At 50.6% G+C, this 22,095-nt stretch overlaps 2 protein-coding genes across 2 annotated transcripts; both read right to left on the bottom strand.

Annotated features, from left to right (window-relative positions):
• Positions 1–1,783: 1,783 nt before the first annotated feature.
• Positions 1,784–11,776, bottom strand: SDR9C7 (short chain dehydrogenase/reductase family 9C member 7). The gene is made up of 4 exons (XM_037515446.2): positions 11,454–11,776; positions 8,087–8,345; positions 7,270–7,433; positions 1,784–2,053 (listed from the first exon to the last, which is right to left on the bottom strand). Exons 1-4 carry the CDS (start codon positions 11,752–11,754, stop codon positions 1,836–1,838), a joined length of 942 nt encoding a protein of 313 aa, XP_037371343.1. The 5' UTR covers positions 11,755–11,776; the 3' UTR covers positions 1,784–1,835.
• Positions 11,777–18,474: 6,698 nt separating this feature from the next.
• On the bottom strand, positions 18,475–22,048 carry LOC119247103 (retinol dehydrogenase 7-like). Its single transcript, XM_037513318.1, has 4 exons — positions 21,736–22,048; positions 20,615–20,873; positions 19,237–19,400; positions 18,475–18,692 (listed from the first exon to the last, which is right to left on the bottom strand). Exons 1-4 carry the CDS (start codon positions 22,046–22,048, stop codon positions 18,475–18,477), a joined length of 954 nt encoding a protein of 317 aa, XP_037369215.1.
• Positions 22,049–22,095: the final 47 nt, after the last annotated feature.

Below are 22,095 nucleotides of genomic sequence, written 5' to 3' on the forward strand. Positions count from 1 at the left end.
TGTCTACATCTATGTACACAGCAGCACTGTTTATAATTGCCAACTCAAGGCCACCCAAGTCCCCTTCAACAAAGATTGGCTAGTGCCATAGAACAACTGGCTTTGTTTTTCTCTTATAAGTTGTGAATGAGGAAGCACGGAGTTCCTATTGCCCCTGGCAGTCACACCACAACAATAGAGGTATTATTATTATTATTCAAATTTATTTTTAAATTTAGGGTAAAGTCAACACTATGAGTGGCAGAGCCAAGATGTAGAAAGGATGCAAATCCTTGATGTCATCATTCAGCCAGGGGGCCCTGCCCTAACTCTTCATTGTTTAAGCCAATGTGCGTTAGAGTTTCTGTTGCTTGTAGTTCACTGCATCCTACTTGATACAGAATTTGGTGCCAGGAACAGAAGTGCTGCAAATAACACATTTAGTGGGTTGTATGGTGGCCTTCCAAACGATATGTCCATATCCTAATGCTTGGAATCTATGAATGTTACATTATTTGAAAGAGTCTTGTAGATGTAATTAAATTACATTTCATTATTTTTAAGTTCAGCTAGATGTTGAAGAGACACAAATTAAATATTTTAATAAACAATGCACATTTGACTTACTGCATGCCATCCTTCAAGATCAAAAGAGTCTTTCGGTAGAACTTCATATGGCTCAGAAATGTAAATCCTTTCAAAAATTTTTAGTTGAATGATTTCTTTGAGATTGTCACTCATTTCAGAAACTTACTCTCCTACAACTAAAACCCTAGCCTGAAAATCTGAACATTGAGTTCCGTCTTGCCTACTGTGCTGGGAGGCCCTGGAGAGTTTACTCCCTTCTCTGAATATTTCTAGTTACTTCTATGTACTACTACTAGTGTTTCCCAAGTGCGCACGTGCATCAGACTCATGTAGGTCTTTGTTATAGATACAGATTTCTGGACCCCGTCCATGCCTCCTGAATCAGAGTTTCTAACGTTGGGACCTGGGAATCTGGATTTTTAATTAACTGGGTGATTATGATGTATAGTCAAGTTTGGAAACTACTGGATTAGATGACCGCTAGGATTCCCATGGCTCTAAAAATTTCATTTTCTGATTTCTGATTCTTTTATCACTATTCTATCTCTGTGACTAGATATTGTGCTAGAACAAAAACACAACATAAACAATAAAAAAAACCCCAAGATCATGATTTAATCTTCTTTATATTCTTCCAGCACCTACACAATGTCTGGTGTGTAGTCGAAACTCAAAAAATTTTTGATGAATTAGTCAATGATGATTAAATAAATGGATGTTATTTCATGCTCCCAATCACCTATGGACAGAGAAATCTAAAGAAAGAGAAAATATCACAAACTTTTACCTGATTTGATCTTGCACCCCCCAACTGGCCTACTACATGCTTCAAATAATGGATTATTTGAAGGCTAATGCATATTTAGAGACCCAGCTGGAAAGAGCCTGGGCTTCTCTGTGGGTTAGATTATCCCACAATAATTCCCAGCGGCAATGATAACAGAGAGGCTCATGATTCAGCAGGAGCTAGTGTTCTTCTCCTGGAAAAGCAAAGCACCAGAAAAAGCCATATTCGGATGGATGCCAGATGTTCTTGGGGCCATGCTGCAGTTCTTTGAACCTGAAAAGGCCATGCCAGGTTTCTGTGGGGCTCCAGTGGTGGGAAGAGGCATTCATCTTCTGTCCGAAGCTACCAGTAAATTCATCAGCAGTGGATGGCAGCCACGTCAGGTCCCCTAGATCATCTGATGCTCCCTCTCATGTCCCCATAGTCCCTTGTCCCGCAGCGGTCTTTCACCTTCCACTGACTGCCCTTTGGCTTCCCCAACTCAGACGCTGTCTGCTGGCCTTGGAAGGTACCGGCTCAGGATGAAATCTGTCACAGAGGTGGGCAGCTTAGACAAGGGGAGGTAGAGGAGTTTGGCGTCCAAGCCAGGGTTGTAGCGGATGCGGGGGGTCCGGGAAACAATGGCGTGCTCCATGCTATTGGTGACATCACTGATCCTTGGATCTGCCAACCGCATCGTGTTTGTTAACCTCTCCGTATCTGAGGGCACAAGAAGGGGGAAAAAGCTCAATGATTCTTCATAAAAGATGACTTCTTCTGAATTCCTTCCAGGCTCCATTTCCATCAGATCCCTGATCTAACATTTCAGACCTTCCAGATCTACCACACCGTCCAGGAAGTCCTCACACAAGCTCCCTAAAAAGGATTTTATTTCTCTTCCTGAATTAAACAAGCATGCACTGGATTCCTGCTATTGCATTAGGCTAGCCATGAGAAGAACTGTGCCCACTTATGCCACTTACTAGTGACCTTGAGCTTAAATTTTCGTCATCTATAAAATGGGGATAATAATGCCTGCCTTTGAGAACAGTAAACATGGATAATAGCAGGATAAACTGGGGGGGAGGACAGGATAGGAAATAAATGGACTTCAACACATAGAAAAATTAGGAGGAAATTAGTAAAAATACTGTCTCCCTGTGTGATTCCTAGTCACTGGAGGCATTTTTCCCACCTGTGTATTTCTTAGGGTTTTCCAGTTTTCTACAAAAGCATGCAGGAGGAAAATGTTATTAAAAATAGTAACACTGCCCTTGCCTGTGTGCCAAGGCCATTGTGGAGCTCCAGTGACCTATGGCACAGCCAGGTCACTGACAAGGCTCTGACAAACACGAGGGGCTATTCCGCTGGGCATCACACACATGAGCATGGAGATGGGTACGAGGCACTTGAGTAGCCCAAGTCTGTCAAAGCTCACAATGCAAATAAGAGACAAGACACATGTTACAATGGGCCCCGGCCTGCAGCCTCGGCACCCTGGGACAGGGAAGGTCAGTGTTACTCAGATTTCAATGAGAGTGCCAGGAGCTGTGGGAGAAAGGGTGCCCTAGAATCAGACGCTTTGCCAAGGGATTAAAACTTGAGTCAACTCTGGGGATGGTCTAGGGTGGGGAATTTGCCTGCTCTGCAGAGGACACTGGTGGGCAGTTGATGAGAACAGGACAGTTGTGTAAGTACCCTTCAGCCTCCACTCAGAGGACTCCCCTTTCTGTTTCCTGGAAAAAAAACTATGCACAGCGTTACCTTGAAAAAAAATACAATAAAAAATTTATGTGAAGGATTTTAGAGATGGGTTCCAGATCCAGAACTTAAAGGAACCTTTAAAGAACAAGCCTGAGGGCCAGCTGATGAGGATACAGGGCCACCAGATAATCAAAATGAAATCAAAACTAGGACTTGCTCCAGAGGACTAGCCGTCGTCATTGGCCCTGGACCAGAAGGAAAGACGCAGCCAATGTCCCACTTCGATGTTCTGGACACAAGGTCAGAGCCTCACGAGTGGAGAGTGCTACAGGCTAGGGTGGGTCCCTGGCGAAAGAGGGCACAGCGAGAGCTCCTGGGCAGCAAGTCTTCAGCGCTGAACTCTTAGGCAGAGCCACGCGGCGGAAGCCAGTGAGCTGAGCACCCCCTCTTCCGGGGCCTTGATGCCAGGTTTCCCAGGGGCGGGAGCGGATCCTCTCCCATCAAGTAAACAGTGGCGGACTGCAGATAATCCTGAGCACTCAGGCCATCAGGTCCATGAGTGGTGGTGGGGTTGGGTGGGATTTATACTTTCTTCATTTCTGTTTCTTAAATATCTGCCCCGAACATTTATTAGTATTGTAGCAAGAAGATCTGATTCTAAAGCGTGAGTGCTTTGAAATACTTTTGTCACACTAACTGGATGAAGGATCAGTATAACTTTTTTAACTAAAAGGAAAGAAGAAAAGAAGGGAGGGAGGAAGAAAGGTAAAAAAAGAATACTACATTTGGGGTCCCCAGAAGAGCCATACCACATTTGGGGTCCCCAGAAGAGCCACACTAACTTAAAGCTAGACTGTCCACTGAGCAGTATCATGTCCTAGGAAGCAGCAGCCTGTCCTCCACGGTTGGGCCTGGCTCAGAACACCTCATCAGCAGATCCCAGGCAGGGAAGCTAGTGTCAAGAGACTCACTCGAGGTGCTCAGGGCCAGGCGTGCTCCCTCGGAGCCAGGGAAACCTGTGTGGGCTGACCAGGGTGAGGCCAGCGGATGTGATGAGACGGTTGTGGAATGAGGTTCTGAAAGGTGAGGAGCAGCTGCAGAGGCAGTGAGGGTGGAAGAAGCAACCTGAGACACAGGAAGTGCACCAGGCACATTCCTTCCTGCTCTTTCAAATATTTCTTGAGCTCCTAATTTGTAACCAACACCTTGCTAGACATGGAGTGGAAAGGGAGACGTGAATACTCATTTAATCCCTGTCACTCTCCTAGACAGGGAAGAAGAAGACAGGGATTTAGGCCATTAGGAGACACTTGAGTCACAGTGAGGGAATTAAGCAAGATCGTCTATAACGTAGCAGGGACCAGGCTTTGACAGTATGGCCCCGGCGGTTGAGTTTCTGCTCCCTTCTCCCTTACCAGAGGGAAGTCCTGGGCCTTTGTCCTAACCCCTCCCCAGGAAGAAAGAGAATCAAAGTGGGGGATTTGTGGTGGCCTCCCCAGCAGGGCTGAGAGGAGCAAGTAAACTGACAGATGGCTGCGTTGCCCCTGAACAGTGCTAAGCAAGCCAGGCTGTGGCTCACTGCCAGGCCTGTTAAGACAAAAATATTCTCTTCGTGTGCCAGTGCTAGGGGTCCTTTGCGCTCCTTCTTTGGAACTGTGCCCATATTAGGTTGCTATTAATTAGCCATTTCCAATATGTTCTATTTTGGGTATAATTAAAAATCATCAAGGTAATTGACCTGGTCCTGGCATTCACAAGCCAGGGGCTTGTTTGGCTGGCCTCAAGCCTGCGCTGGAATTTGTGTCCAGTGATGCTATATAACCATGCCTAAAATTTCCTTAGTTTGTTGTCACAGTTCCTCCCTCCCTGTACACACACACACACACACACACACACACACACACACGCACGCACGCACGCACCACGACTTCTAATGTCATTCCTTCACTGGAATCTGCAATAACTTCTCAGCTTCCCAGCCACACAAATCTGACCAAAGTCATTTGATAGGCTCTTCAATGCCTTCTGCTTAAGAGTCGCACTCCTTAGCAGAGTCATCAAAGCCTTTCGAGATCTGACTCCCAGTTTCATTCCCTGCCAGGACCTGCTCACATGGCACCGGGTTAGACTAGAAGTAAAATGATGGTGAAGGGTCTGTTGAGACCCTATTATTTGACTGAGCTGAGTACTTTCATTCTTGTTTAATTTTCCTAACAACTCGTCAGAGAGAAGTCATGCTTTACAGTGAAGAAATTGAAGTTTAGGGACTTGTGTCCCATGGTTAGAGGGATGTCTGTCACCTAAACCCCAACCCACACTGTCTCCAAAGGTGTCCAGCACTGTGTCCGGTCTCTAAGCTGGTGCTCAAGCTCCTCCCTCCGTGGGAAATGCCCACCACCTTCCCCCTTTGAGGGGCTCCTATTCATTTTCCTAAACTCACCAGGGCACCCTCATCACCTCTGTGTGCTGTGGCTTTGCTTCACACACACGTGTGTTGGTGCACAATTCTCTGTGTGGTGTTTTGTTTTCAGATTTCTGCTGCTGGATTCCCAGCAACTTAGTCTCCTCTCTGAATCCCAACAAACACTAGTTGAGCTGAACATCAAGCATCATACATCTCCTGGACAGGAGAGTATGACAGTAGGGATAGCTGATTCAGTGACTACATTTAACCCATGCAGAATATCTGGGTATATTTCAAAAATTCATCACTTTGGATTTGGGATAATTACTATCTAAGAGTCTCTCTTTGGAATACAAGTGCTTATAATCTTAGCACCAGTGTAGAGGGGGAAGGAGGTCATGCTCAGTCTAAGGAGGCTAGAAGCAATAAACTTCTAAATAATTGTTCTTACTGGGGACGAGGTCATATTCTAAGCACTTTATATAGGCTAGCTCATTTAAGTCTCATAATTCATTACAGATGAGAAAACTGAGTAAATTGCCCCCGGCAAGTAGGAGAGCTGAAGTTTGTCCTCAGCCCTGGTTCCAGCATCTAAGAGCTCTGTAGGCAGCGGTAAATTGCCTCTTGGGAGCTGTTTCATGAAAGTCAAGTAAAAGGAAAAAGCAAATCTGAGTCAGGGAAAAGTGGAACTAGGCCGCCGAGGTCCCAAGGGAGCAAGAATGGGGCTGAGAGCCTGGCTGCTTTCCTCTGTCCTTAGGAACCTCCCAGCAAAGTGTCATCCTCGCCTTTTGAACTGGTGATCAGGTCACAGGGAAGCTACTAGAGAAGTGACGCGCCTGCAAGGAGGGGCCGGCCAATTTGCCAGTTTCTGGCACACCCTGGGCGCTGCAGTGGCTCAGAGTCACTGCAGCCGCCCTGGCTGGCTCCGAGGGGCTGCTTGCCTGGGCCCTGGGGCAGAAATGGAGAGAATTAGGAAGGCTCATGGGCCATCCTCTTCTGCAACCAGCCAGCTCAGCTTTGAGATTAGACTCTCTGAGCAGATGTGGGGCCTTCTGCTCCTCCAAGTGGCTTTCTCCTCCTGCAGGCGCTCCCCAGCTCTTCTGGCCAGTATCTCCTCTGCTGTCTCACCTCCCACTCCCTGCTTTTATTCCCCAATGGCCAGGGCCCCAGCCATTGCTCAAACTAGAAGAACTGTGCAAAATTTGGGGGGCAGTATAGTAAAGCTGTGATGTCCCTCCTCTACCCTTGCTCACAAGAGACCCCTAGCTTGAGGATAGAGGGGGAGCTGCCTCGTGCCCCTTCCATTTAAACCCTCATGTGCTCCTGTTCCTCTCCACTGAACAAGCACCCAGCATGTGCAAGAGACTTCACAGAGAGTAAGGCCCTGTGAGGGAGGTGCTATCATCGATTCATTTAAGAGAAAACCAAGGCAAAAGCAACTAGGAAACATGCCCGCAGTCTCCTAGGTGGTGGGTGGCAGAGCCGGGGCACCAACTCGGGCATCTGGCTCAAGCAGCTGTGCTCTTAATGGCCCCTTTGTACTTGCTTCAGTGTATTTCAGCTGGTGGTAATGCTTACAGGGGCAGGTCTCAAGAGTGGGCAGAATCTCTCCTAACCCCCCACCTCCCTAGCAGCTATGAACCTGCCACTCCCAGCAGATGCCCACATGGTCTCTATTCTCAACCCCCAGCTCTGCCACAAGTTACACAGCCTTGGGCGCATGACCCCTGTGAAACTCTATCCTATCATCTGGAAGGCGAAGGCTGGCCCGTGACCCCCAAGGGCTCCCTGTCCCTCTTGGAGACCCGTGTCGCGCCAGGGAACTCACAGGTGATGAAGTACTCCTCTCCATAGCTGTCCCGGGTCTCCTGGGGCAGGCGCTCCCACAGCTTTCGCAAGTTGGTCTCCAAGCCGTTGTTGCCCAGAATGGCTGTCCGGTAGTTCCCAGGCTCGATGATGCTCACCTTCACCCCAAAGTAGTGGAGCTCACGCCTGGGCAAGAAGAGCTGCACTCAGTCTAGGGTCCCCGGGTGACAAGGTGTCCTCAGGGACTAATGGACTCTATCTCTGCAGGGACCAGCCCACACGTCCCTCCACCCCAACACACACACCACATCAGGCATGGCCTTCATGCAAATATGCCTTGTTCAGGGCCACAGCTCTTCTCTGAGCCTGATCTCTGGACAATTTACGTTAGGCAGGGGCAGCCAAGAGGAGGTCAGTAGAGATCTACACCCACATCCTGCCTCCTGCTCCAGCCAGTCCCCTCCTCACCCAATACCCACTGTCAAAGAGAATGAGGAGGTCTAGGCAAGGCCTGCGTCTCCTCGCAGGGTCTTCTGGGAACACCTTCACTCCCAGGACTCTTTGTTTGGTGGTGTCTCCCTCCTATTCCCATAGGCCCAAACAGAGTTTTGCTATTCTGGAACTGTCCAAGGGAAGGCCGGAAGAGAGCCTCCTAATATCACCCCATTCCTGTCCTTCTCCTGGCTCCTGGGAAGGCCCCGGAGATCTAGCCTTCCTTCTGCTACTGTTTGAGCTTCTGGAACTCCCCTGCTCACTTGCTGACTCACCCCCCACCCCTTCTTGAGGTGAGACCCTGAGGATCTTCCATCCTGAGTGGTTTGGTGGCAGGATCCAGTTACCTGATGCTGTCAGAGAAGGCCTCAACACCAAACTTGGAGACGCAGTAGCCACCACCTATGGCAGCCACAATACCGCCAGAGCTGGACATGTTGACGACTCTGCCCCGGGCCTTCTTGACCATGGGTAGCATGTGGAGGGTTACATCAATCAGCCCCACCAGGTTGACGTTGATCACCTTCACAAAGTCCTCCTTGGTCAGCCACTCGTTGGGACCACTGGGCAGGCCCACACCGGCATTATTCACTAGGGCCCAGAGGCCTGGGGGCAAGACAGGGAGAGAATGAGAAAGCCGCACAGAAATCAGCAGTGTCTGGTAAAGCACCAGGTCCACTGCCTGCCAGCTGAGGGGTGCCAAGAATGATTGAGCTGGTGCCCAAGGCATAAGATGTTCAGGCTTGGTATATGGGGTGGGGAGCCATTATAGCTTGAAGGAAGATGTGTGTTTAGTAAACTAATTTGTTTTCCCTAAAGGGGCAATTTCTCTGATTCACATAGTCTGCCAGCTAGCTTGGTCCTGGACCAGCAACAAGGCAGGCGGTAGGTCACAGGACCTAGGGAATTAGCTCTGAGAAGAGAGATACCATTTTTGCACAAATAAATTAATCCTCCATTCTGCCACCCCCTTTCTACTCACCGAAGTGTAAGAAACTAACTCATTGCACACATTACCAAAGCCAGTGCCTCATGCACTCATCCATTCACACTTCACCCCTTCATTCTTGCATCTGTTCTGTGTGAGTCACACAGGGAGATGCCAGAGACGTAAATGAACAAGTCAGAGTCTCATCTTTTAAATGTACAAACCAGAGTGGAAATGAATCATATTGATAAAGGAAAATATAAGACAGTAAAATAAAATAATTATGGAAAATGTGATCAGGCTTTCACTGAAATATTTAAATTGCGTTGGTAGAAATGGACAGAACTCTGCAGGACCCAGACCTCTTTCTAATCCTGGTTCTGCCTCCAGCCTCGGACAAGTTGCTTTCTTTCTCTGGATCTCAGGTTCTTTGTCGATTGCACCTATAGCTTGGAATCTTGAAACTTTCTAGGCTGAACCCCAGAACCCATTAAAGGAGGTAAATACAGAGGAAGCTCTGCTGCTATTTGTTTGACATATTGACCCTGCAAGCAAAATTCCACTTGGGAGAGGGTGTTTGATACTAAAACATGTTGGGATTTAAATGATCCCCAAAGATAACTTCCAGCTGTTCCCTTGGGGATTCCATGAGCCCCACTGCGCTGGCTCCTTCCCTCCCCTTCCCCATCTGAAGCCTCAAGATGCTCCTCCGAGACACGCTTTTCACTCTGCCCAGGAAACCGATCTGGAGGTAAACACTACCCATAGTCTACCCCTCCCTCAAGTCCCAGGACCCCCACACAACCAGTGCCCCACTCTATCTTCTTGCCTTCATCAATGAGAGAGACCCCAGGAGGCCAACTGTCTGGCAGGACTCAGAACCTGCCCAGTTGGAAAGTTCCCTCTGCTTTTACAGAGGAAGAAATGGGGGTCCTGAGAGCCAAGGGCTGTAAAAACCCAGGTGTTCTCTGCCTGTGGAGAAGAGACACACTCACCACTACTGCCCATGGCCCCTGGTAAACTGCTCTGCCTGCTGGGGAACAGGACAACCTTAATATTCTTTTTTGCAAAAAGCAACTAGAGAACTGTCAGAGCAATGCTGACAGCCTTAACGCTGTGCCCACCTGCCATGTCCTGAGGCTCAGGAGCTACAAGGAATCTTAAATGCAAGAACACCTTTGCTCCCATATCTTAGTGCTTCTTTGACAAAGGACGTTGCCCAATGGGGTAGACAAAATAATGCCGCCCACCCCCATGATGTCTCTGCATTAATTTCTGGAACCTGTGAATTTAGTGCTTTATATGGAATAGAAGAATTAAGTTAGCAGATGGATTTCAAGTTGCTACTCAACTGATCTTAACATGGGGAGATTATCTTGGATTAGTCTGGTGAGCCCAATTGAATCACAAGGATCCTTCTGAGTAGAAGAGGCAGGCAAGATAGCAGTGTGAAAAGGACTTGGCCCCACTTTGCTGGCCTTGAAGACAGGAGGAGTCATGAGCCAAGGAAGGCAGACAGCCTTTAGAAGCTGGGAAAGGCAATGGAACAACTTCCTTAGAGCCTCCAGGAGAAACACAGCTCTGTCTGCACTTTGATTTTAGTGAAACCCATTCCACTGACCTCCAGAACTACAAGATAGTAAATTTGTGTTGTTTAAAGCTACTAAGGTTGATTTCATTGATTATAGTACCAATGGGAAATGAATATACACAGTAAACCATTAACACAAATGGTTCAAGGCTCAATGTAGGGTGTTGTGTTAGCTCAGAAGAAAGAGAGTCACTTTTCTGAGTAATTTATTAATTAGTTCATTCAACAAATATTTGTGGAGCACCTTACTAGACACCAGACACTGTTCTAGGTACTAAGGATATGCAATAAAAAATAAAAAGAAAGAGAGACTAAAAACCCTGCCCAACACTATCGCTATCCCCATCCCTGAAGCTTTTTCTAGCCGGGAAATCACAATAAATAAGAATAATCAATAAAGTTGTATATTGGATAGTGACACATGCTAAAGGAAAAATAAAGCAGGGGGTTTCTGCTGGCACCTCTGGGGTCCCAGGACTCTTCTGTCCTTGCCTATGTGGGTGGGCCCCAGATTGTCCTTGCCTATGTGGACTTCCCCCAGGCTGCTGCTTCTACAACAGAGTCATCCTGTTCATCCCATTCCTGCACCCACACCCTGCATGCAGGAAGTTCCCAGAATAGGCCTCCACCCTGCTGCTTCAGCCCCAACCCACAGCCTTCTTTCCCAATAGGAGCTGCCCATCTGACAGACACTTCCTGTGGTCAAGCCCATAGCTGCCATGAAGGAAGAGACTAGATCTTTCTCCGGTGCCTGCTAGCCTGACACAGTCAAGGAGAGCAAATGCTCCCAGTCAGGGGCTCCAACCTCATATTCCCTTGTCCCTCCCCACAGCCTGATCTGCCAAAAAATGTGCTCACATTTCTAAGCAGCTGATAGTTAGGATCACTGACATCCCAAGAGGGCAACCTCGTCTTTAAAGACATATAGACTATCTCTTTCCTGTTCCGCGTCCGAAGGAAAACCCTCCGCCCACCCTCAGAGTTTTCCAAGTTCCTTGGGAAATTCCTCCTTCCTGTGACAAGGTCAAGTCATGCAATCATTTCCAATCCCACTTAGCCAGAGCCCTGGTCCCACTTGTCTGCACAAACTCTCCTGCCCATCTGAGCAACAGGGCTCCTCATGTCAGATGACTGTGGGAGAAAGAGAAACAAATAAGATAGACAGAGAAAGCCAAAAAAATGCAATTTGCCCCACCTTGCTCGCCCACTTGGTCTCTCACCCACTGGGTGGCCGCCTGGACGCTCTCGCTCTTGGTGACATCCAATAGGATGGTCTGCAGCTGGTAGGAGGTCTCCTGCTGAAGCTTCTGAGCCCCTTCCTCAGTGAAGCATGCAGCCAGCACCCGCATACCCCGATCAACCAGCTGCCTGGCCAGCAGTTTCCCGAAGCCCGAGTCACAACCCGTGATGAAGACATACTTGTCCTTGAGATTACGCACCACATTGCAGTTCTTAAACCAGCGGTACATAAAGGAGAGATCCGTGATGGCCGCCATGGGGCAGGGGGAAGTGATGGCCAAGAAGACAGCGGGAGAAGCTGGTCTTCTGAACCCCGGTCTGTGGAACTGGCTAGGAAGATGAGCCAGTTCCACTGCTGGCAACACAAGAGGCCCCTGGGTGAGCCACTCTAATTTTTATAGGTGGATGCAGCACCATACCAATTAGCCTAGATGCAAGAAATTCAAGTCCAACCTGAAGCTTTGTCACCTCGGACAGCCCTGGTGACTGTCTCTTTCTCTCTCCTGCAGTCCTGAGGGATGAAGGTGCTTGGAATGGGAAAGACTCGGGTGGTGAAGCTGGTGCTGAGTGGTGCTCACTTAGGTGGCCTGAACGGGGCAAATGAGAAAGGAGAACTTGGCCCAGAGAGTCCCCCCCACTGCCTCTTGGCTCCCCAACTCCCCATCTCCAACCTGGGCATCAAAACTATTGTCATGAGTGTGAGCATGTAAGCACATGTGATTTTTGTATCTAGGGAAACAAATCCATGAATGTGACACAAACAAAGACTGGTTTTGTGCCCACCCAGTCCTAACAGAAATGAGTTCCAGGTTATCACTCCCTTGGGTGAGTTTCCATGAAGAGGGATAGAAAAAACAAAAGGTTTCCCCCACCCTGGGGTGATGTGCCTCCATTGTCCTGAGGTCAGAGACAGCAGGGCCACCTGCTGAGGGAGGCTAGTGATGTGAGATCTCAACTCTCACAAAGAAGAAAGACCTAAGGGGCTCAGGGTCCTTGGGGTGATACTAGATTACGTCAGGAGCTTTCACTGTGCTCCATGCAGGCCCAGCTCTCCCTTTCATACAGTGACCAGGCAAATGGTGAGAGGCAAGGACTGAAGACACAGCAATTCCCCCGACAGAAAACTAAGTGCCCTTTTCTTCTACCACTAGGACCTGGTGGTCTGGTAGCTGAGGATAGTGGTGACAGTGGTAGGGAGGGACGATTAGGTCAAACGACACAGTAGCTAATTGGGTCTGCAGTGGAGAGAGAGGTCAGGAGGCAGTGAGTCTAAGTCACGGAGTTGATGGCAGCTAGGTGCCCAGGTAGCAAAAGAAGCCAGGAGGCAGGAGACTAGAGAGTTCAGATCTGAACATCGCTGAGACTGAGGTTCAGCCAGGATGGGTCATGAGGTCCTTGGGCACCTGCAGAAAAGGCCTGGGGTTGGGCCTCCCCGGTGGCGCAGCGGTTGAGCGCTGGGTTGCGAAGCTGCCCGCGGCCTCTGCGGCGCCGGTTCAATCCCCAGCTGCTCCCCGGCCACCGGAGGAGGGTCCCACATGGCGCACAGACCTCTCCTGCCGCCCGCTGCTCCCCTCAGCGGTGTGCTTCGGTCCTTCTGCCTGCTCTGCTCCCCGCTCTGGCTCTGGTGAATTCTCTCACCCTCCCGCGCTTCTGACTGTACCCAGTGCATGTATAAACAAACAAACAAACAAACAAACAAATAAATAAATAAATAAAACATGCCTCTATTAAAAAAAAAAAAAAAGAAAAGAAAAGGCCTGGGGTCAAGTCCTTGATCCTGAGAGGGGATGAGATGTAGGAGGAGCAGAGGACTGGGGAGCAGAGACGTGGAAAATGTTCAGGGTCAGGGCCTGGAGGACCGGAGAGATTCCAGGCGACGGGGCAAAGACTCTCTGAAGGCGAGCTGGAAGTTGGGAAAGGAAATAAGGTCATGAGATAGGGAAGTGAGTGGAGAGGGCCGCGCCTCGGGCTGCACCACATGCAGGGAGAGATGGTGCTGGAGTCCACGGGGCTCTCGGATACCCTCCAGGATGAGGCTGGTCATCAGCTCATTCTGAGGGACCTGGGCCCAGGGCCACCACCCTCCCTCCCCGTCTAGAGGATCTGACAGAAAAGGGGCACATAGTTGCCGATGGTAAAGGCAGAACTGTGGTGGCCTTGGTGATCTTTTCCTATTTCTGCCTGTCTCACAAGAACAGCAGGGTAGGCTCTGGAGAGTGAAACAACGGGACAAAAAAGCCCTCACCCCCTTTAAAGGAAGGAAAGACAGATTTCCTATAAATCAGCTGTGTTTCAGAGAGCAGCCTCAGGAGAGTTTGCTGTCCTCGAGGTGACCCCTCATTGGCCAGACCCAAACTGACCATGCAAGATGGAATTAAGGTCCCCTGGTCGTGGTCAGATGGACACCATTCAGAGGCGTGGGGTGCTCCCCTTTGTTCTCATTCTGGATGCAAACTGGAGTTGTGCCAAAGGAGCAGAAAGCAGCCAGTCAGACGATCAGCTTGCATTTAGAAAATACTTTCTTTGTTCCTTAACCCCTGGACACGGTCAATATTGCCCAAGGCCCTGTCTTTGATTAGAGCCTTGCCTCCAGTCTCCTGAAGGTGACCTAGCATTAAACTGGTTCTTTTCACAAAAACTGGTGGCTTCTGTGCCATCAGACAGTGGGCCAGCGTTTCGCACAAAGGGACCAAGGATAAATCTCTACATTGTGCTATCGCCAGGCTTGGTCATCTCCATACTCAGCCAAAGCAGGTGTTGCCTTGGGCAAGAGTGGCAGAGCTTAGCCCTTGTACACCAAGGGCGGCAGGAGTGGGCTTAGATCATGGTCCTAGCCCTGGGGAGTAGACCCCAAGCCTGTAAGGGATGGTGGTGGGAAGAGGTGGAGACAACTGCACCCACCCCAAGGCACAGCACCTCCTATGCTGGGTCGGGAAGGCATCTCCCAAAGAGTCCACCTCCTGGGGGAGTGAGCAGGGAAGTCTTGGCTGGGAGACATCAGACAACATCGCCAGGCAGGCCAGGGGGATCCCGGTCCTTGGGGCAGGAACAATCAGGGGTTGTCTCGAGACCTGGACTAGAATGACCTGGGTTTAACTCGTCCTTTCTTGGGTATCTCTGCTGACTGCTGGCCCAGACAGCGCTCCCCTGGGCTCCAACGCCCAGCGTCAGGAAAAGGGGGCCATTGCAACCACATGGGCGGACAAAGGACATGGGCAAAGCGAAATAGGCAGAGAGAGACAGGCCAGAGGCTCTCCTGCGCGTGCAGCACATGGAGACACCAGACAGATGAGTGACGAGCACACTGAGCACCAGACACCAAGTGAGTAGTTACCACTAGTTGTTACCGGGGCTGGCAGATGGGTCAGGGGGTCAACTGTGTGATGAAGGAGAGAAAGGGACTTTCAGTGGTACATGAGTGTTACACACAGATGGTGACTTATAACATTGCACCTCAGCTTGTGTAATGACACCATGCTACTTCAATAAACATTTTTTTTTTTTTAAATTACAGGCCATGGAGTGGGAGGTGGGGACGACATACAGGCTCCTCTCCTAGGCCGCGAGCTGCCACTCTCAGAGGACAGGCCTCCCTGCTGAACGGCACCTGAAGCTGAAGGTGCTGTGGGGAAAAACAAACAACAAAAAGCGATGACTGAGAACACACAGCAAATTGAGACTAAGCTAAGAACTATTTTCTCGACAGATTTTCACGTAAATTAGTGTTTGGCTCCCAAAACATCTCTGAGGAAATGACGTGCTTCTGTAAGACTCTGGGCTGCGGCTCCCGGGGCGCCCGCAGGGCTGTGGGGTGAACGCGCGCCCAAGGGCTGGGCCGCTCCCCTCTCAGCAGCGCGTGGCGCAGCGCCAGGCTTGGGGCGCCCAGTCCGGTCCCTCTGGGTCCCCACTGAAGACCCCCACCCCCACCTGAGCTCCTCCAGGCCAAGGATATGGTGGTGCTGGGCTGTCCTGGTGGCGCCCTGCACCTGGCCTCCAGGTCCGGTCCAGCGCGCGGGCGTCCCCAGGCAGCAGATGACGCCATGTTGGTTTGTTCCCGAAGCTTCCCCGCAAGATGTGCCCTGAGCGCTCTGTGCTCTGCTCCAGAGGCCTCGCTGGCCAGCCACACCCACAGGCCGCCCCGGGAGAGGGTGGAGCCCCCGCACCACCCCAACTTCCTCAGTGAGGGCAGAGGGAATGAGGGGAGGAGTGGCGTGGCCGTGAAGATGGACGAGCCGAAGCACGCGGCCTTGCTCCCTCAGAGCCATAGCCAGGCGCAGGCTGTCCTAAGTTGGACAAACGGCCCCTCTGTCCTCCAGTCAGAAATGCCGGGCCCTGTGGGCGCTGTGGTCCGCAGACCCGCCTCTTCTTCCAAGGGTGGGTTCTAGCACGCACCCTCAGCTTCAGCAGCCGCCATGCTCCACGCAGCCTGGCCCAGTCCCCTTGCTGAGGAGCCGGCTGCCATTTTGAATTTGGTTTCTGCGCCAGAGACACCGTCTGGGGTTGGGCAGACCGTGTGGGACCCTCACGGGCTTGTAAATATCTAAGGTTCCTCTCTCTCTCTCTCTCTCCCCCCCTACCTCTCTTTCTCCTCTCCCTTTGCACACTCCCTACCTAAATAAATTTTGTTACTGTGTTTCTTCACGTGTGCCTGCTTTGAATCATGTCCTGCGGTCAAAACCAGGTAGATGAAAACAAGTCAAATGGGCCACCCCCTTTTCCCAATACCACTTTGATCCTAGTTTGGCCCCTATCTTGGGGTCACGCACCAGAGACTGGCAGCCCCAAGGCCTAGTTCTCGAATTGGCCACTACAAACGCACTGCACTTGCTCGACTGCTGGCAGGATTTTCTGTTTCCAACTCAGGGGAGTTTGGGTTTTCTTTAGAAATCTCTCACGTGTGTTTTGACTAAGTCATGGGTCAAATTTACTTCATTTTATTTTATTTATTTATTTTTAAAAAGATTTATTAATTTATGCATACAAGAACTGGGTTACAGGGAGAGGTGCGGGGGGGGGTGGGGTGAGAGGACTCACCAGAGACAGAGCAGGGAACAAACAGGCAGATTGACTGAAACACACTGATGAGGGGAGGAGCAGGGAGACAGGAGAGGTCTGCTGTGCCATGTGGGTAGCTCCCTGGCTGGGGATCGAACTCCTGCTGCAGTGGCTGCAGATAGCTTCATACGCTGTGTCATAACTTCTTGTGGCACCAGGGAGACCCTTATTTTATTTTATTTTTAAAAAGATTTTATTTTATTTATTTATGCATACAGGAGGTGGGGGGTAGACCAGATTGGGGAGGGGTGTGTAAGAGGATTCACCAGAGACAGAATGGGGTACAGAACAGGTGGATATACTGAACAACACTGCTGAGGGGAGCAGCTGGGAGAGGTCTGCTGTGCCATGTGGGTAGCTCCCTGGCTGGGGCTGGAACTCCTGCTGCAGTGGCTGCGGATAGCTTCATAGTGCTGAGATTTAACTCCTGCACCATGAGGGAGGCCCCGCAAGTTTTCCTTTAGGCAGCTTTGCTCCTCCTCCTTACTCTTTCTTCTCCACATTTATTATGGTCTGGGGGATCTGATGAAGCTGATATGTGTGTCTTCTAGGAGGTTCTGTGGCTGGATGTCTGGGCTAATTGTCAACTGCTAACAGAATTGTTGCCTCTGCTGCGCTTTCCCCTGGGTTTGCTCTGTCTCAAGGGCAGGCGGGACCCTTCCCGTCTTGGCTGCTCTTCTGCTTCCTCCCACAGTCACAGGCTCTGGGATTACATTAGGCCTGTGCAGTCAATCTCCCTGCTATGACTCCTGACACCCTCCTGTGATCAAACCACAGCAATAGCATCCTTAGTGTCATCAGCAATTTACTTAACTCTTTTCCATGCCGGGTAACAAATTCATAGGTTCCAGGGATTAGACATGGGCATCATGGAGAGTCAGCATCTGGTCTTCCATGGCCTCCTGTCACAACGGCTGTGTCAAGCCAGCCTTAAACCCCCCTCTCCTTCTATTCTCTAAAGAATGATGGAACTACATTTTAAAGACAGCCTCCCTGCAGAATGTATCTGCAATACATTGCAGTAAAAAGCAAACTAAAATATCATATTAGGCGAGTAGAGGTATATTTTCTCAGGGTATAATTTCCTCCATAGGAGAAAACACTATTTCTGCATTTCTTGTTGTGACATAGTAAAGTCCAGTCAATATTGATGGTCAGAGGCAGTGACTCTTCATTATAAATATGAGGCTGAAAAACTGTTTTATAACTGGTTTATTTTAACTTCAGATTCAATTGGGAAAAGGCTGCACTGGTGGAGAACTGGCTCCATATTACATTCACATAAAGTAAATCCTTCAGGTGCTTCTTGGACAATAAAGAATCTGACATATTTTCGAAAACGTAAGATGCATATCACGACACAGAGTGTTCTTTGTCTGTATTTTCTGGCTTATTGATCGTCTACGAGCGTCTAGGTGGCTCTCCTGCGGGCTGAGGATGCAGTTGAGTCTCAGACCACAACCTTCCCTTGAGTTGGCACCTGCAGATAATGGGTCACCTGATGGTTGTCCTGCACATGGCCATCCCTGTCCACGGGATATCTTAGTGCAGAGGGACCCTCACTTTCTGCAGGTCACCGCTATCAGTTTCCAGTCTGCCCAGAGATAAGGCACACACTGAGGAGCTTGACATGCACAGGAGGGGGAGCTGAGCCCTCCAGTTGCTCATCCTCTTCCCAGTGTGGATTGCTCAGGGGACACAGGGTCATGTGGCTTGAGATCTCGGAGGTCCCTCAGGGGACAGGTGTGTGTGTTAAGCCCCTGTCTCTCAGCCATAGAATTTGGTTCTTTGCTCCTAAAATCCCCAATAACCTCAGAAAAGGTGAGGACATGGGATATATTCCCGTAGTGACGTGAAATCTCCCTCTCTTTAACCCCCTCACTCCCAACTCCCACAGTAGCAACTTCAACATAGTAAGTACCTCAGGCTTCTTTTACAGGCTTTGGGGAGAACCAGGCCAACATGGCGTCCACCAGAAAGGTTGGCAAGTAGCTCATAGGGATGTAGATGAACTTGGCGTCCCAGCCAGCAGAGTATCGGGTACGGGGGTGGCAGGCGGTCAGGGCGTGCTCCATGCAGTCCGTCACCATGACCAGACTCTGACTCCACTTTGAGTGTACCATTTCAACTGATTTCAAGTCTGTTCAGAAAGAAACCAGCCCAAATATTCTCATTCCCAGCCTTCTGTCTTTGGGCTTCATTTCTATTGAAAAATTTCTAAGTATTCCCAAAACCCCAAAATGATGCCCAAATCTGCGTCTGAGATTTCATTAGGGCTTTCCCACTCATAGCCCAGGAGACCCCCCAAATTAGGCCCCCTCAAGCTCAATGTTCTGTATTATGTGTATGTGCAAGGCAGAGGGGACGATAAACACAAAAACAGAAGGAACTGGAACCCGGATGATCTAGAGACACCTCCTGTGAGTCTCTGGGGGTCTTCCCTCTGACTCTCAGTTTCCTCCCGAAATACTGACAGACCAAATGAGACTGGTCCCCAGGTCTCCCAAGCCTGGATACTTTTTTTGGGTTATAATTGGCCACATGGATCTACTGGATGGACCTAAATGTCCCCAGTGTGTGGTGAGTCAGACCTGGACAAGGAATTGAGAGTCAACGACACTAATAACAGATTAAGGTGTTCAGACAGTGATTTTCCCTCTCTCCATGGTCTTTTGCTCACTCACACGATGCCAGGAACTTCTCCCCATAGAGCTCCTTGATCTCGGGGCTGGCCCGATCCCATGTCCTCTGGATGTTTCCAGTAACTGTTTCAAGACGTGACATCTGAGTCCTGAAGTGACCAGGCTCAATCACGGCCACCTTCACCCCAGAGAAGGAGAGCTCCCTCCTGAAGGTTCATAGACAGAGGGGCCAAGTCAGAGACTGGATAGAAAACACAAAAGATAAACAAAACCAAAACCACCCGAACACAGGATTGGTGGGGTATCTCCAGACGTAGGGAAAGCCAAACTGCAGAGGCCTAGAGGAGGATTGTCATGGAAGGTTTGTTCACGTTTACAAACATTTCCCAGATGCAAGTTCCTTAGCTCTCAGTCCTGCCTATTCTACGTCATGGCACCAGTTACAGCTGTTTCTCCCTACACCCCCAGATCCAATAGCTCTCCAGACTTTGCCCATTTTATCTTTGCCTACACCTCTATCCCCTCCCTCCATCCTGCTCTAGCATCTCTCTGACCTCAGTCCTCTGAGCTGTCTCCTGAGAGCTTCTCTGCTTTCCCTCTCACACACCCACATCCAGAGGCAGACTCACCTGCAGCCAGCGGGGTCTCTACTGCTGATTTCAGGAAGTAGTTTCCATGAAATGCTCTTCATAGGACCTATGCCACCAGCCAGAAGTGCACAACTTGCCAGGGAGCAATTCCTCTAGAGACCCTCATCTCCCCATGCCCAGATCCTCCAGCCAGGCGAGGCCTAGTGTATACCCCGGATCCCCCAGCACAGGCAGTCGGCCACTACTCACTCGGCCTGGACTGATGAAATTCTTTCATTTGGGAAGCTCTCCTGGTTGACTTTGCCCTGTTTCCAGGTTTCCAAGCCCCGTTCGTCCAAGCCCGAACTCAGACCCCACCTCTAGTGCCCTCCCATAATTGAAGGTGCACAGAGAGCAGCAATGGCTCCTCTGACCCACCCCCAGGGGACACGACCACACCATTTCTACTTTTGCTTCATTCTCAGGGTCAGATTTTCACACACACAGTTGTGTGTTGAACCCCATCTATGGCGTCACACTGAAGGGCATGCCAAGACTGAGCCGCACAGGCCAGCGTGCATGTCTCCTCGGCAAATCATCCTGGTTCCTATTCTGCCTCAGGTACTTTCTGACTTGGAGCTTGTCCACTTCAGAGACATGCTGAAATCAACTCCTGACAGCTAGAGCCATCCTGACACCCCAAACAGAGAAAGGTCCTCACTAGTGACATGACAAAGCAAGAGAGGGATCTACAGGGATCTAGTCTCCAAGTCTGTGATGGACCCCAAGGACCAGGCTCCCTGGAAGCCAGGACACAGGAGGACAGAGCGAGGGCTCTGCGTATGCGGTACCTGAGGGAGTCCGAGAAGGCCTCGAGGCCAAACTTGGAGATGCAGTAGCCCCCTCCAACAAGGGACACGCGGCCCAGGATACTGGAGACATTGACCACGCGGCCCCTCGCCTTCCTCACTAGGGGCAGCAGGCTCAGGGTCACCTCGATCACCCCCAGCAGGTTCACGTCCAGGACCTTCATGAAGTCCTCCTTGCTTAGCCACTCATTCGGGCCCGAGGGATCAGCTATGCCAGCATTATTGACCAGGCCCCAGAGTCCTGGACACAGAGGGAGAGAGAGAGCACCTCTGAGCTGTGCCCTGAGGGAGTCCCCAGCTGTGGTCCCCACTCACCCTCCATCCAGGGGGGACCGTGGGCAGGCAGCACGGGGAGAGGGTAGGGCAGAGACAACAGGCCGCCTGCAGAAGGGAAAAGCGGACCCCTGAGTTGCTGGAGGACACCACTTAGGCCCAATGATCTGGGCATCCACACCAGCGAGGCCTTGTAGATATGATGGGTTCCTCCTGCATGTCAGGTTTTCTGAGCAGCCTCTGCAGGGAGTGTGTAGGCACATGTATGGGTGTGGGGGAGAGGAGAGGGCCATGGAAAGGGAGAGGGAAAACAAGGACAGTGCATGGCCACAGGCCGGTTAGCTCCTTGGGAAGTCCTGAGGGCTGAGGGCTGTCCTGTGAGATGAGGTGTTCACTCCCTGTGGGATGGTCACTGTCACCAGCAAGATCCCGTAGAGTGCTAAGGTCACACCCGGCCAAGTTCCTGGCTCCAGTATTGTGTCTCAGTCCCCATGTAGGGCTCTAGGCCAGCACCCCCTCCACCCTCACAGGAGCAGTTTCTGATTCCCGCAGGGAATCATCATCAAGAAATGGAGAACTTCTGCTGGATGAGGAGCACACACCTGACAGGAACTCTGGATTGCCAACTACATCAGGCCAAAGTCTCCCAAAAATTCCAGAGCCCCAAATGGGGAGTTGGGGAACAGTAGACAAAGAAAGACTCAAGCTGGTTAGTAGGGAGAGGAGATGAAAATTTCAAGTCATTAAAACCGGTGGGCAATCTCCCCCATGCAGCAGACAAAGGGGCCCCCCTTCACAGAGAGAGAAAGGACTTGGGAAGTGGGTGCTACCTCTGTGCCCTGTGCGCTCCTTCACCCACTGGGTGGCCGCAGCGATGCTCTCTGTCTTGGTGACATCCAGAAGCACGGTCTCCAGCCTGCTTGATGCCAGGGCCCTCAGCTTCTCTGCATCCTTCTCAGCGCGGCAAGAGGCCAGCACCCTCAAGCCCCGCTGGTCCAGCTGCCTGGCCAGCAGGTTCCCGAAGCCGGAACTGCAGCCCGTGATGAAGACATACTTGTCTGAGAGGTTGCTCACCACCTGCCTCTCCCGGTACCAGCGCAGAAGGTAGTACAGGCCCACGAGGGCCAGCAGGTACAGCCACATGGCCACGCGGGGACAGACGCAGACAGGCTGCAGTGAGAGAGAGAGTG

This window comes from Talpa occidentalis, unplaced genomic scaffold, assembly GCF_014898055.3.
Source record: "Talpa occidentalis isolate TD23 unplaced genomic scaffold, MPIMG_talOcc4v2.1 talOcc4.16, whole genome shotgun sequence".
Lineage (NCBI taxonomy): Eukaryota > Metazoa > Chordata > Mammalia > Eulipotyphla > Talpidae > Talpa > Talpa occidentalis.